This window comes from Epinephelus moara, chromosome 19, assembly GCF_006386435.1.
Source record: "Epinephelus moara isolate mb chromosome 19, YSFRI_EMoa_1.0, whole genome shotgun sequence".
NCBI lineage: Eukaryota > Metazoa > Chordata > Actinopteri > Perciformes > Serranidae > Epinephelus > Epinephelus moara.
The window spans coordinates 19,813,954-19,828,754 of NC_065524.1; the positions used below are offsets into that span (position 1 = coordinate 19,813,954).

The following is a 14,801-nucleotide window of genomic DNA, read 5'->3' on the forward strand; positions in this document are numbered from 1 at the left end:
CCTTTAGCTCATATGGGTCAGTTCAGGTTGAATTTTTTTTTGGCCTGTTGAGAAATCTAGCATGATTTATATATTTATTTATTTTTTCAATTTTAACTGTCCCCAGAGCCACAGATACTTTTACTTGAGTCACTCTGAGTGACTGGTGGAAAATGCATGGCCATCCCTCCACCATAGTTAAGTTATATGATTTTGAAATTTGAAATTCCAACAATAATTTCTTTTGATTTATTTGACATGCATACCCCATTTTGTACCACCCCATCCCCCCTCATAAGTGACAAACAGTCCCTAACAATACCTGGGGGAAAAAATGGCAAGGAAGGAGAGGGGGATAGATGGATGGACGAATGAAGGAATGGGAGACAGGAAAAAAATGGATTTTATTCTTTAAATTTTTTTAAGTTGTGAGAAAGACGTGTTTTTCTTCAAGGGTAATGTACGGTCCTTAAAAAAAAAAAAAAATTGGTGTATTTACAAAGAAATAATTCTCAAAATTCTGACTGCCTGCTTTTTAATCAACATTTTTTTCTACTTTTACTTTCAATACTTACATACATTTAACATCACACAATTGCTTTTGATGCTTAAGTACAGTAATTATTAGATACATTAAGACTTTTACTCAAATAATATAAACAAAGGGGGACTTTAACTTCCACCAAAGCCTTTTTCTGGAAAGAAATCTGTACTTTCACTCATGCATGCCTTTCAGGTACCTCATCCATCACTATAAATATACATAATGCAGTCATTGGCCTGGCCAGTAGGTGGCGGCAGAGCACCGACCAGCACTATTTGATGACGTCGTCATTCCGCGACAGCTCCAATCAAAACAGACTGTTGGCGGCAGTTAAACTTCTTCACATGAAAACCTGGACAACATGTCGCACACAGACTGGGTCCGACTCCTCACAGAGGGACACCTGTTAGTTAAAAGCTGTGATGAAGATACTCCGTCAGGAAACACACAGGAGCCGAGGCAGGGTGAGGAAGATGAGGGAAACCTGTTCAGCTTCACCCCGCAGCTCATCCACCTGCACAAGGACCACGAGCTGTTTGAGGTGACAACATGAAGCACCTGGATAAAGTAACATTACTTTACTGTTACATTAATTAACCTAACATACAGCATGTGGATATTATTCACAGGACGGAGACATCCACAGACACATGTACCTGCAGGACCTCTACATCTCAGAGACTGAGGACAAACCAACACTCAGGTATGGACACACAGTCAGCTGACGTCATATCAGTGAACAAAATACAGCTTTAGAAAGGTGAGTAATGTAATCCTGTGTGTGGCTGTGGTACAGACTTCTGCATTCACTTAAGTAACTTGTGCCAATGACAGTATATTAGGTCAGATAATGTTCCTCAGTAAAAGGCAAAGCACATTAAAAGTTTGCACATGCATGTGTTGGGGAGTAGTTACTTACATGTAATTAAACTAGTAATTTAACTACATTTATATAACTAGCTACATTAGCTTGCTGCTAGTTCAATTGTAGTCATATTTACATAGTTATTAAAGTAGTTAAATTACTTTTTGCCATCATTTCTTGTGCAGTTAATGACTGAAACTCCAAATATTTGGGGCCATAAAGAGCAAGACTTATTTTTTATTTTTCTTAAAACAAACAAACATCAACAAATGTTCAGAGAAGTTGTTGGGTGTTATTTTAGAAGTTATCTGGCCAACAGAGATGTCGTGCTTTGTGGATCATCCCAACCTGGACTCTAGCTTCTGAAGGCAGGTGTGTGACCGATGGACATTGTGTACAGAACCAAATATTACCTGTGAACAAGTAGGGTTTTTTTCCAGTACAGTCAATTGAGTGGCATTTTTTTTTACTGGCAAGTGATTTTTTTTTTCTTTTTATCTCGTTATGATTTTGTATCACATTAAGGATGCACAATATTGGATTTTTTTCTGGCGATATCCCGCAATATATCCACTTCTTTTCCCCACCTCATTTTTAGTGATTATCAGGTCTCTTCTGTAGACTGAATAACTGTTAACATCATATTATGCATGCATACTCTTGTCATGATGGCACACTGGCAGATGGAGATATTAAATACAATGCTTTTTAATGTATGTTGTAATATTTAGTTCACTTTAAAGGCCGATACCTATGACGTGCCGACATTATCGTGCATCCCTTTATCATATGTAGGCTACATTGTCACTTTGATTTTTTTTTCTGTCTGTCTTTTTTTTTCTTTACTTAGTAGTTTGAACTACTTTGTCTAAGCAGCCTTAGCTAACCAAACTACATTTCTCTAAAGTACTTAAGGACAGGTGTGGAGTACCAGGCTTTAAACTCTGTGTGAGTGTGAACCCTTACAGAGTTAGGAGGATCCTCAACAAACATCACATCCCTGTGCACTTCAAACCCGGCAATACACTGAGGCAGAGGCTTGTCCAAACGAAGGACAAAACACCTAGACAAAAGCTGTCCGTTAGAACAGAAGAAGCTTCTTGGATGAGAGCTGAAACGTCTCCAAGAAACTCAAGGATGTCCAGTTGTCTACGATATAGCACTTAAGATTACCATGTCCTGGATGACTGAGAATGTTCACTAACATCCTCCCTAGGAGCTTAGCTGTAGTTCTTCCAGTGTGAATTACTTGGTAGCTTGCAAAGCTACACTTTTAAAGTAGCCCCCTGACACTGCAGACATGGTTTACTAACAAACAACAAATAAACAACCAAACAACAAACTGGCCCCAGGAATTATCATTTCTTTCCTCTTTAACTGCAGCCCATTGTAATGTCAGTGTGGGTCAGGCTGTCAGTCACCTTCCTCCTCTTGTCTTTTCTCAGTGTGTCCGAGTTCGCCTGTCACATTTCTGGCTGCAGTGCAGTCTTCAGCACTTTGGAGGAGTATGAGCACCACTACAACTCCCTACACAGAAACGTGTGCTGCACCTGCCGTCGCTCCCTGCCAAGTGCCCGGCTACTGGACATTCACATTCAGGAGTGGCACGACTCTCTCTTCACTATCCTCGCCGAGAGGCAAGACATGGTAAGGCAGAGTCTCAGGTTGTGTCCTTGGCTGTAACTTCTATTTTTTTAACAGTCTTTGAAGATGAATATTAAGTCTTTAAAGGGTTTTCCTGATGCTTCCTTTACATTTTTCAGTACCAGTGTTTGGTGGAGGGCTGTGGACAGAAGTTCAGGACGAGTAAACACAGGAAGGACCATCTAATCAGAATTCACAAGTATCCTCCAGACTTCAGATTTGACAAAACCAAAAAGGACAGAGGGTGAGACCGCATACTTTGTCCAGCAGATGGCAGCAAAACCTCAGTAGAGGCATGGTTTAGGTCTGAGAGAGTCCATGTTTGTTTTAGTAAACATGATTTATGCCTCTTAAATTCAATTTTCTCATGGTTGATGCAGTGTTTCTATTTTTACTTGGCTATTTAATTATCTTCTGTTAACATGACAAGGCAAGTTAGACACTATGATTACTTTGCTGGTTAATTAAAACCGTTGTATAACTTTTGGTAAACTTTCCTATAAAAGCTCAGCTACAGTGTAAATGAATTTAAATGCTTATTTTTGTGTTATTTTTCTGATGCAGCAAACAGTAAACTGGCTTAAATGAGTGCTCAATCATATCATCAGTAAATAATCCTGTATGTGCATTTCTAATATCATCATCATCTTTGTTAATAGAACCCGGCAGACGAAGAGACAGCCGCAGAAAGACACAGCCATGGAGGTTGTGGATGACGTGTGTGAGTCTGAGGGTGTGTGTGAGGTGATGTGTGATGTCCCGTCCGACCAGCCCGAGCAGGGAGAATCCATGGAGACGCATGTGTCCGAGGAAGAACTTGATCGCATGGCGAAGTCTGTCTCTGCTGAGGAGCCTGTGGATCTTTCTGCTGCAGCTCACAGCACAGAGAACACAAGCACAGAGCCACTAAAACCACGATACACCTACAGGTTAGTCTTAAACAAGTTAAACAGTGTAGCCTGCTACTATAAGAGACAAAGTCAGCCATGTTTGGGATGTTTTAACGTTAAACTTAAGCAATTATGTAGTTTAGTCTGGGTAAAGCAAACTGTAGGATTTTTTTAATCATTTACATGCAATATTATATAGTTAAAATGTGTGTGATTTGATATTTCCATTATCCAGTTTTTCTTATTTAGACAATTAACAATCTGAGATACGAAGCAACAGCCGTGTTCTTGTCTCTCAGGGTCCCCACAACTGTGTGCTTTGGTCACGGCTCCGTCCGAGGCTTCAGAGGGCGACGGGGAAGGAGGAAATGAAAGCAGTGTCTTGTAAAAGAATTTATTTGCTATCATATGTGTCCATGACTTAAAATAAAATGTTTTTATAAGAAGAAAAAAATATGATGTCTGTAGACGTTTGTCAAGGCAAAGTTCAAACAACATGTGATAAGGATGTTTTTGAAGAGAAAAATAAGACGGATATCAGAAATAACAATAGATCTTTAATAATTGTACAAAACATCTTTTCACCCATCAGATATAAAATACACTGTGATGACTGACGCGAGTCGACTAGTCACGTTTAGCGTTTTGAGTGTTTGCAAAAATAGCTGATGACTTTTATTTACATTTAATAATGAAACTGGACTTTTAAGAGCTCTTTGAACATCTGTGCAAAAAAGTTCTCCTCTTGAGGTAATGTAAAAAGATAATACAATTTTTTTTAGATGAGAAAAGTAAAGCAGATTTATCTCATAGCTGATTCGTATTTTTGAAACCAAGAATGATTAAAAAGTTAGAAACAAGCTGTGTGGTTTAGATATGGTAGAAAGATCTCGTAGTTAAAATGAAAAAAGTCACTGTGCAATATGTCAGCTCCACGTTAAAATGCCAAAGGTAAACATATTTTGGAAGATAAAACTTCTAAACATTTTTATGGGCATTTGATTTTACTACAGCAGTGATGAAAAGGCACTAATGAGCACTTCATAGTCTGTTCATGATGGTTCTTGTTACTGAATATAAGCTATTACAAATAACCCACATATATTATAACTATACATGGTTATACTTTTGGACTAATTGTGTGTGTGTGTGTGTGTGTTTTATTTATTTATTTTTTAAAGTTCCTCTATATAGCCTCTGATCATAATTTTACATACCAATCAGACTCGTTTGGTAACTTTTCCTTTCCATTTTTAGCTTAAAAAAAAAAGTCTGCAAGCTATAATATCAAGTTTTAAAATATCGCTGCTCTGACTGAATGTGGATGATTAAATGTTGATGGCCTTCAGTGTTTCCTAACCACAGATTTCAAACTGTCCCTTAAAGGTGAGAAATATTCAAAGGCCTCTGGAATGGAAATAAAACATTCACTTGGTCACTTTAGTGAGTCATCACGAGTTATTGCTTTAAACCCAAAGCTACGGGCCTTTAAATAATCATGTATTGTCTTAGAACTTTAGAATATCGTTTACTAAAATACTTACTGAAATTGAAAAGCTCACAATACACATTAAATCTGGAAATTAAGTCCAAAAAAGTCAAATTTAAAATTCAAAAATAAGGATTTTAGTGATTAAGCTGCAAAAATGAGAATGCACAGATAGTTTACTGTGAAATAAATCTAATTATTATTAATGGAAAATTGATGACAAAAGCCAAAAACTTGTTTCTGTCCCCGTGCTCCTTGAATGAAGCGACTATTTCAAAATTAAAACAGATTTTTATAGCCTACGAACATATTTGCGTGGAAAAAAATTGCATAAGATCTCATGAGACATGTTGACTCATAACATTGTTTCAGTCTTGGTTATTTGCTGAATGAAGGCATTTTAAAAAGGCAGCTGTCCCAACGGTGCAGTTCAAAGTTAGCGAGGGTTAAGACAAGTAGTACATCCCATAAGGTCCACTGAATAGTCCCGGCACGGGGAAGGCGGGCCGCGGCCCGTTCAGGGCCCCGTAGAGGGACGGTGCGCCCATGGGTGCGCTCAGAGGGAAGGGAAAGGCGAAGGCCGGCAGCAGCGGCTTCGCGGCCAGCTTGAACTTCTCCAGCTCGGCCTCCTGCAGTCTCTTGGCCTTGGCCCTGCGGTTCTGAAACCAGATCTTGACCTGGGTCTCTGTGAGGCTGAGGGAGCTGGAGAACTCCGCTCTCTCTGCGATGGAGAGGTACTGTTTCTGACGGAACTTCCTCTCCAAAGAGAGAAGCTGAGAGGTTGTAAATGGAGTTCTGGGTTTCCTGTTGTTCTTGTGTTTCCGTAGATTGCAGGCGGACGGGCTGGGAAGTCCTGGAAGCATATTTAGAGAGTCAGATAACTGGAATAGAAAATATGTGATCGATATTACTCACCGATCTACTCATATGTTTCCATTTAACATCATGCACGGATAAAAGTAAAGCCAAATTAAAGAAATATCAAAGATTATTTAGGCAGTCTGAGCTGTTATTGGCAACATTTTAAAGTTTAAAAATCCATCTCCATCATCTCAAGATTTCTTTAAAGATAAAACCAATAAGGGAAGATGGCTTTTAACATCTGTAAAAGACCTATTCATTATTTTGCAAGGTTCTCCAAATAGTACAAAAGTACATCCATACCCAGGCTTTCATTTGGAGACAGTTAAACTGTTGCAAAGTTGAAAAATAGCTGTGGCTTAAAATTAAGAAAGAAAGAGTATCCTACACTCACTTGGAGGGGATGCGTAAGGAGTCTGATACCAGGTGCTCGTCTCCTTGTCGCTGAGGTCCACCGCCTCTCCTCTGGATCGATAAAGTCCCCTCGGTGACGCACACTCGGTCTCCTCTGTCCGGAGGCATCCAGACCCAGGCTCCGGGGAGTGGAGGCTCCTGTCCGGCGTCCTCTCTGATATGAGCGACTCCACACTGAAAGGCAGCTCTAAACTTTTGCTTTTACACCTTCTGACAGATGACAGGTCCAGCTCGTCAGTTCCCATCCCGCCAGCGACTCGGTCCTCTGGTGAGGTCTCCCCCGAAGCAGCCGAGGGCGGTGATCCCTGCGCAGGATTCATTACGCACGACTGAGGTGCCATACAACCAATTTTCCTGCCGCTCTCTCCGTTGCTGTTTTTTTGCTTCTCCCTTCTTTTACTCGAGGAAATTTGTGTTATTGCCCAGGGTCCGCCAGTGTGGCGCAGCTGCGTGGTACACTTCAGTTTTTACGCACGGACTTGCCTCTCCTTCAGTGAAGTGCCATAAGTTCCTCTCTCATCTTTCCGCCTGCCTATCAGTCTGTCGATGTTCCCACGTGACTCTGTTAAAGCGGTTTCTGATAGGTCAGGCTTGTAATGACAGCGTTGCGGTCCATTTGACATATGTAAACCTCCGATCAGGGGCGTGGCGCTAAGTTCGGAGTCCCCAAAAGTGAAATACCCAACGCCCCCCTCCATGCTGCCTTGTCCCCCTCTCCATTCATACAGGGATTTTCTCTTATTGCCCCTCTCCAGCTGTGGGCTCCTACATGAGCACCATCTTCCTCCACAGTGCTGATGCACCGGGATCAATGGGTTTAATTTGGGCACACTTAAACATCGCAGGATGACATCAGTTACTGCATGGATGTATTCGAGTGGACAAACTTATTTGCCCAGTCTTAATATCACCTGAAACATTTATTTTATAGTCTCATATCAATAATATGAATAATATTAAACATTTATTTGTTATTTTCATTATCAAAACTTTTATGTCATGACATGTTAATCATATGTATGGTAAGGTATACCATAACCTTCTCAAACTCTTTATTAAATACCTGACTCTGTTTATAAAGATGCTTGAATCAATATTTATATCAGTGAATCAAACTGTAGTGTCAAAAGTGTTTCATGTGTTAAAGAACTCACAGAGAATTATCACCCGACTAGTTCCCCTCGGGTCCCCTCGTGGGCACCACGTTTAACAACAGCAAAACTTTATCAAACCATCAATTTACAAACTCTCACAAGACCCACGCAGCCTCATTTATCTAGCCGTATGCTCGGTACTTCCCATACACATGCATTTTCGGTTTACATGAGATTGTTTGTACTGACGGATTTTAAATCATAATGATTAATGAAACTGCATGTGTATGGCAAGACCTGAGCGCACAACCGAGTATGACACTTGGATTATACTACTCGAGTTGCATGAGAGATTGTAAACAGATTTGTTATAGTTCTGCTGTTGTTAAACAGGGTCCCAGTTTACTTCAGTTCATAGAGAATATTCGCTTTTCTTGGATTCTCCGTTTACCATGGAGGCATGCAAGAAAAACAATGATAGTAAAAACAAAAACAGTAACTAACATGCAGATTTGCAGGTGAAGTATTCCTTTAAGCCCCAAAAACCCGCTGTGGTCTACCTGCCCAGCACCCAATGTTTGCAACTAGCTGGTGAACATAGTGGAACATTTAGCAGCTGAAGGGGCAGATATTTTTCTCGGGAGTTGGAGCAGACCAAAATAAAGCTAAAAGGCGACTGAATATTCACATTCATCAGGTGATCAAAAGCATCACTCAAAATGAATACTTATGTTGCTTTGTGTCATCTGAAAGTGTAAATAAACAACTAATTCCTAATGTGTTCACAATATCAACTTTATAAGATGATTATATGTTCATAAATGTTGTTTAAGGCTTGCCCCCAAGTGGTGAAAAAAATCGGTGGATGAGGGCTTAATGAAAGAGTTTACAAAAGTTTTATAGTGTGAAATCTTTTCATTGTGCTGCCAAAATTATAGTGCCATTATTGTTGTAGGACCTTGTCTGAAAAGTTGTGCTTGAGAATATGTTGCAGTAGTTTATGTTTCATTAAAGCAGTAAGACAGGCTGTGCTTCACAGTACTTTTTATAGTCTTAAGAGTTATTATCACCATAAATTTCCATCCTGTGTCCTGTAATCCAATTATCTATGGCTGTGTATTGCCCATATTTCAACCTATTGTGTTCATTGTCTGTAATCCCTTTGAGAGACAGTAAAACCCCAACTAATGTTGCAGAGGCCCGTCGAAGAGGCCCGTCCAAATTGGCCTGGTTTTGCAGCTCTTCAAATCAAGTCAAATCATTTTCAGTGAAACCCAATATGTTAGAGTTCTTCTCTCTTATGGGAACTGTTGCAGTGCCTGCAGCAGCAGCAGCAGCAGCAGCAGCAGCACACTGACTGCCTGTCTGTAGGACAATTGGTTAAATGGAATTAACTGTTGCTCTCCCCGAGGTACATTTCTGCTTTGATCCTGCTGCGCCTGGCGCCTGTCTGCTCTCTCTCCCCCTCTCCCTCTCTGTGTGACAGTGATAGATCGCTGGGTAACCATACAAGCTTTCAATGACTGTAATTTAGCGCCCAACAACATTACATTCTCCTCTACTTACTGTGAATATTACCACTCTCGCTCTGCTCCTGTTTGAGAAGGGATGTAGGGCTGACTGTAATGTTTTGTTTCTCTTCCATTGTTTCATAATGAGTGAGTAAATTATATTTCCTACTTCTCTCGAAGTAGCACGCACATGCCAGAAGAGTCAACAATGAGTGTTTTGGTTTGAGAAAGTAAAACCTATATATAGAGCAGTAGCTGCACTACAGTTTTTTTTCTATAACAAAGTATCACTGTCATTACAATTGCTTTTCAATACAGAAAAACAACATGATGTTATTTATTTTACATTTTTACGCCAGTTCATCCCGCAGATAAATGAAAACATTGACCTGGTGACAGCACAAGCTGATTAGTCACCAAAGTCATTAGCGTTAAACGATGTGCAAACACAAATAGCCCTGTCTAGAGTCAGTGTTTGGTTTGTCTGTTCTGGGCTACTGTAGAAACATGGCAGTGCAACATGGCGGACTCTGTGGACAAGGACCTGCTCCATGTAGATATAAACCAAGCCAGTCCCGGGGCGTCGGTGGCTTGGTGGTAGAGCAGGTGCCCCCATGTACAAGGCTGCTGTCAGTGTGTAATGGCACCTGACAGTGTCAGGGGGAAACGCGGCTGGACAACAATGAAAGTTAAGGGGGCGAAATGTCCAAGTAGGGTGGGTAGAAGGGGTTAACAATCACAAACTTTCACCTGGGATGCTGGTGTTCACTTCCCATATAAATGTGAGACCAAACCCTGTTGTTTTTTCTCTAAACCTAACCACATGTGTGTGTTGGCTAAAGGTAACCTCATGTGTTTGTTGGAGGAAAACAAAGTCAAATTGTGGTGTTGTACCGATATAATATGTTTATTTTGAAAGAGGCAGTATGCAAACAGTACATTTCCTGTGAAAACATAAGTGTATTTTGAAAAGACTCAATGCATGTGACAGGCTAAAGTTGACACGGAGTCCTAGAGCGTCAGCAACAGATGCACCCAGGCTACCTTGCACATCATATATCAATGTGGAAAGTCCACGACCAAGCAACGATATGTGATGAGGTTGGCATGAGAAAGTTTTATAAGATGATGACAACACAATTGTTATTTTCAGGTGATTACACACTAAAGAAAACATACTTATTGCACTCCAGTTCTGCCAGTATATCCCCCTAGATCTTGCACACTGGACCTTTAAGTCTTTAGGATTCATCCTCTGGCCAGCATGACTCTGAAAAAACTGAATGGCATTCCATCCAACAGATATATAGATATATTTCAGTCTTTAAATGTGGTGGAGCGACAGACCTATCTATCTGTCTGTCTCTTGTACACACACATTAACACACACCTTTGTGAACCCTGCTGCTTTGTGGAGAAGTGGAGAACCATTTAAGGAGGTAATTGCGGTTTCCAAAAGAGTTTTCCTTTCGAACCAAACATGTTGAAGCAGGCTTTATATATTTCATTTTTAAAAAAAAAAATCTGTCTCTTTCATGAAAGTTGGCACAGCTTACAGCTCTGCTAAGCAAACTTTGGGGAGGGGGGCCGGAGTCATGTGGGATAAACATTTATGAAACACACAGCGGGGAACTTTGTGGTGAAAGTGTATCGTCTTTAAAAGAGACAGGAGGCCTGCCCGGTGAAGCATAACAGAACATTATCCTGTGTCTGAGTGGACCTGCCAACATTGGTATGTCAAAATGTCAATGGATGTGAGATCACAAACTTTCCTTTCCACACTGACATTTACAATCACTCACATTCTATGAATTCTCCTCATCCTCACAGACAGAATGAAGTGCTGATCTCTGTATGCACAAGTATCATATTTGCGATTCGGCTCATTTCATGCAGAGATGTGACCAAGTCAGCTCTGCGCGTGTCCTCAAATCGTTCTCTCAAGTCTCATATTCAAATGTAAATATCATTAGTGTCCAGTAATAAAACATATCTTGACATTTTAATGGTATATCATGTTGTGAAAAGAATCAAAGCTTTTCTGTGTCATCCTCATTTTATACACCACCCAAGGAAAATCCTTGTACAACTGGGATTGCAGTCTGACTTGAGTTCAGGTCACTGCAGAGCCTCATCTAGTTTGCATATCATGACACCATCACTGAGGAATATTAACTCTCTTTTTCTGTGACTGGTTAATTTCCTGCCGTCACATGATGACTGTGTCACAAGGCAAAATGGGGACATAGTGAGGACTTTAATATGAGCAAAGCTAATTCGAACATGCTTCCATGAGACTTACTATAGATTTTCAGGACTATTTATTCTTATAAAGCACCAGTTATCGCTTATACACCATGCTTGCAGCCTTCACACTATAAATTGGCATGACTGATATGACTGTTACATTAATTACTGGAATAATAAAGTCAAGCATACAAGCTCACTTGGCTCCAGCTCAGCTTCACTCAGGCCCAGTCATGCCAATCATGCCTCAGAGGATGTGGAAGGCCTGAGGTCTTCCCAGTGATGTCTCTCCTTATCTGATCTGAGCTCGAAGGGAACTGCAACAACACGTCAGCTTTGATTAGCTGTTTCATCTTTCCCACCGTCAGCACATCGTGTCATGTGAGCTGCCACTCAAGGTCAGGTCTCACTTGACAACTGCAAAAAAGGTCAATCATATTACCTGCTCACCACCGTGACACACTTACATTTTCTCCTCCAACCTGCCTTCTCAGGGGGTCACGAAGTAAAATGTGACAGGAGTTACTGAGAAATACTTAAGGCGTCACTATGCTTCAATGAAAAGTGCTTTTCTGATGTTTGGACTTCTCTCTCAAGCTTTCTTTTTTCAGTCCTCACACAATTGCCGTCACTTTTGTGTGTACAAGGGCAGGAATGCCTTTCAGGAAAGACTCAAAAAAATGCACCATTGAACACCATGTGATCATCAGATCAAGCCCCTCTTTGTAACAGCACACTTTCCACTCTGCCTACCTTGATACTTATGGCTTTACCTATCTGATACCCATGCCTTCACTTATTACAGCCAATAGCTTGTTTGCATATGTCATACATTTGCGTGCTTTCCAGATGGAGGGCAGACAACTGGTGGCATCATCTGCTGACACTGCACACATGCCTATGATTGGAAGAAAACATTTCTTTTAAGTGCTGAAACTTGTAGCACATAAAGAAATTAGAAGTTAAAAAGAAAGTACAGAGAAACAGCAGTAGATGGGGATAAAAAAACCTTGTCTTGAGTTGGTATTACAATGCAATTATAATGTGCTGTGAAAACTTCTCTGTGTTTTTTAGCCACAGCCCAGGTTTCTCTGGCAACTGTTGACCTAGTAAGTAGAAAATAGTAGCTAATGTCAATCAGTTAGCCTGACAGCGGTGCATTCACATACAGAACTAAAATGAAAAAAGACATACCAAAAACAAGATGCCAGTCATTCAACTTTGGTGCCGAGGTTGTGGACCCACGCAAAATAATTAAAGGCCATTAGCCTCTTGTAGCCTTCACTTTTATCTGGCTTGCTTTGTGGTGGGAAATCTGGAGGATGAGGTCAGTTGTAATGATGACTGCATCCACCCAGGGGAAATCGGTCAAGTTGTGGGAAAAGTTTGTATTGATCATATCCAACATGTCTCCATGTTCTGATGATACCCTCTGCCTGCAGGTTCATCCAGACCTTTCATGTAGTCAATTCCTCTATTTCCAATTCGTACAGTATGGGTTTATTACTTCCTGCCCTCCATCTCAATTTTGCGTGTCATAATAGTCACGTGATTGCAAATAAGCTATATGGGCATTACTGGGCTGTAGTTTTAAGGCAGGATCAAACTATGCAATATTTGCCCCAAATTCCCAAAACAATATAAGCCTCAGTTACGATAAGCTGTTGCTCTATGAAAACAACCATGTCTGAAGAAAAAAAAAAGCCCTCTTTCATAAAGACAGTTGAGACACAATAATTGTACGTACTGGAATAATGGGGTCTTCTTTCAGACAGTCTGCCCTTGAATGAATTCATGGTGTTGCACTTGTTTATAAAGCAATTATCTGATCAAGAATGGTGCAAATTCAGACAGTTGAAACACAAATTACAGTTCTGCCACAGCCATTAACTCCAATTTTAATTTTTCAACAGCCTAAGCTGATGTTGTCTGCTTGAAGCATTTATTATGAGGATATCTCAGTAATTTCCTTCTTTCAAATGACATATTGGGGACTCACATGGCAGATGATGCCTGAAACCTTTGTAATTACGTGATGGGATGTTGATTGGTTAAGTGCTTTCCATTTATCCTTTATATGTTAGCATGACTCGGCTGCCGGGGGAAAGCGTTGACAGGCGAGCAGCGAGCGGGTTATTATGCCTCTGTGTGTTTTGTATGTAGGATATTGGGTTTGGTGACAGGAAGGCGCGTTCCACATGGCGTCTGACAGAGACGAGCTGAGTGGTTGGCTGACGGGGACTCGGCAGTGAGTCTTGCACGCGGTGCCAGGTGCTAACAGGCGAACACAGAGATATTGTTGCTGTATTGTTGCGGTTTGGTTACGTAGGGGGACAAAGGGAACCGGACACCCTCTCTGGACTTGGAGCGAGCCGGGGGTTAGGGTGAGCTCAGTGACGGTGCTGACAGCAGGGGGGGACCTCAGATGGTAGCCTGCACACAGCGATGATAACGACGATGATGATGATGTTGGAGAGTGACCCACTAACAGAGGCTAGGGATGTCAAATTATCATAGGCCCTTTATTGTCTGGCCATGATGGCAGATGTAGGCGTCGTTAGTTTGAGGGTGATGACAGCAGAGGAGCAGGGGACATCACAGGACTAATGGAGGCAAGGGAAACCTGACACACTCACTCACATAAACACTCACACACTCGGTAACCCATGCAGTGTCTGAGCCTTGAAATATAGAGAAGCTAAACTGTAAACTACTGAACAACTCTGAGTGTAATAAGAGCAGCATTCCAGTGGTTTACAGTGGGATACAGAGGACTGGGATGGCCTTGCACTGTTTGTAGCTATTTTGTGGTCAGATGAACTAGTAGAGAATTTTACCACGACATATAATACTGTATCGTCTTCACTCTCTGTTTCTTATCTGTCTCAGTTCCCCAGTTTCCCCCCACAGACTGCAGATTTACAGTGAATTAGATCTCACAAATGTCTCTGCCACAGCATCAGTTTCCCACTTTGCCTCTCAATGAATTGCAGAATGAGGTCAGACCGCAGCACACTGGGAGACTGTACTGAGCACAGTTTGATGTAGGCCCACTGGAAGCTGAGAAAGGCGCACTGATTTGTGTCAAGCTGTTTGTGACAGCTGTTACCGATTGACTATTTGCAAATTAGGTTAAACATTTCCCAACAATATGACAATTGACTTCCCCGAAACCGCTCAAGTGATGGCAGCTGCACTGCAACATGCTGTGACAATTTAACTGTGACAAATCACACAGCAGCACCTGTTGGGAGATGACTGGT

General features: G+C 41.1%; 2 protein-coding genes across 2 annotated transcripts; one reads left to right on the forward strand and one right to left on the reverse strand.

The window, feature by feature from the left end:
* The first annotated feature begins 800 nt into the window (after window positions 1–800).
* Window positions 801–4,376, forward strand: znf511 (zinc finger protein 511). Its single transcript, XM_050071851.1, has 6 exons — window positions 801–1,064; window positions 1,153–1,226; window positions 2,834–3,035; window positions 3,152–3,276; window positions 3,692–3,961; window positions 4,222–4,376. The coding sequence occupies exons 1-6, from the start codon at window positions 885–887 to the stop codon at window positions 4,292–4,294; spliced, it is 924 nt and encodes a 307-aa protein (XP_049927808.1). The 5' UTR covers window positions 801–884; the 3' UTR covers window positions 4,295–4,376.
* A 114-nt stretch (window positions 4,377–4,490) lies between these two features.
* On the reverse strand, window positions 4,491–7,198 carry msx3 (muscle segment homeobox 3). The gene is made up of 2 exons (XM_050071852.1): window positions 6,667–7,198; window positions 4,491–6,264 (listed from the first exon to the last, which is right to left on the reverse strand). The coding sequence occupies exons 1-2, from the start codon at window positions 7,025–7,027 to the stop codon at window positions 5,858–5,860; spliced, it is 768 nt and encodes a 255-aa protein (XP_049927809.1). The 5' UTR covers window positions 7,028–7,198; the 3' UTR covers window positions 4,491–5,857.
* Window positions 7,199–14,801: the final 7,603 nt, after the last annotated feature.

Coding starts and splice junctions, on each gene's coding strand:
- znf511 (XM_050071851.1), top strand. CDS start 885: ATGTCGCACACAGACTGGGTCCGACTCCTCACAGAGGGACACCTGTTA. Junction 1,227..2,833: donor GAGGACAAACCAACACTCAG/GTATGGACACAC, acceptor GTCTTTTCTCAG/TGTGTCCGAGTTCGCCTGTC. Junction 3,962..4,221: donor AAACCACGATACACCTACAG/GTTAGTCTTAAA, acceptor CTTGTCTCTCAG/GGTCCCCACAACTGTGTGCT.
- msx3 (XM_050071852.1), bottom strand. CDS start 7,027: ATGGCACCTCAGTCGTGCGTAATGAATCCTGCGCAGGGATCACCGCCC. Junction 6,265..6,666: donor TCCTTACGCATCCCCTCCAA/GTGAGTGTAGGA, acceptor ATATGCTTCCAG/GACTTCCCAGCCCGTCCGCC.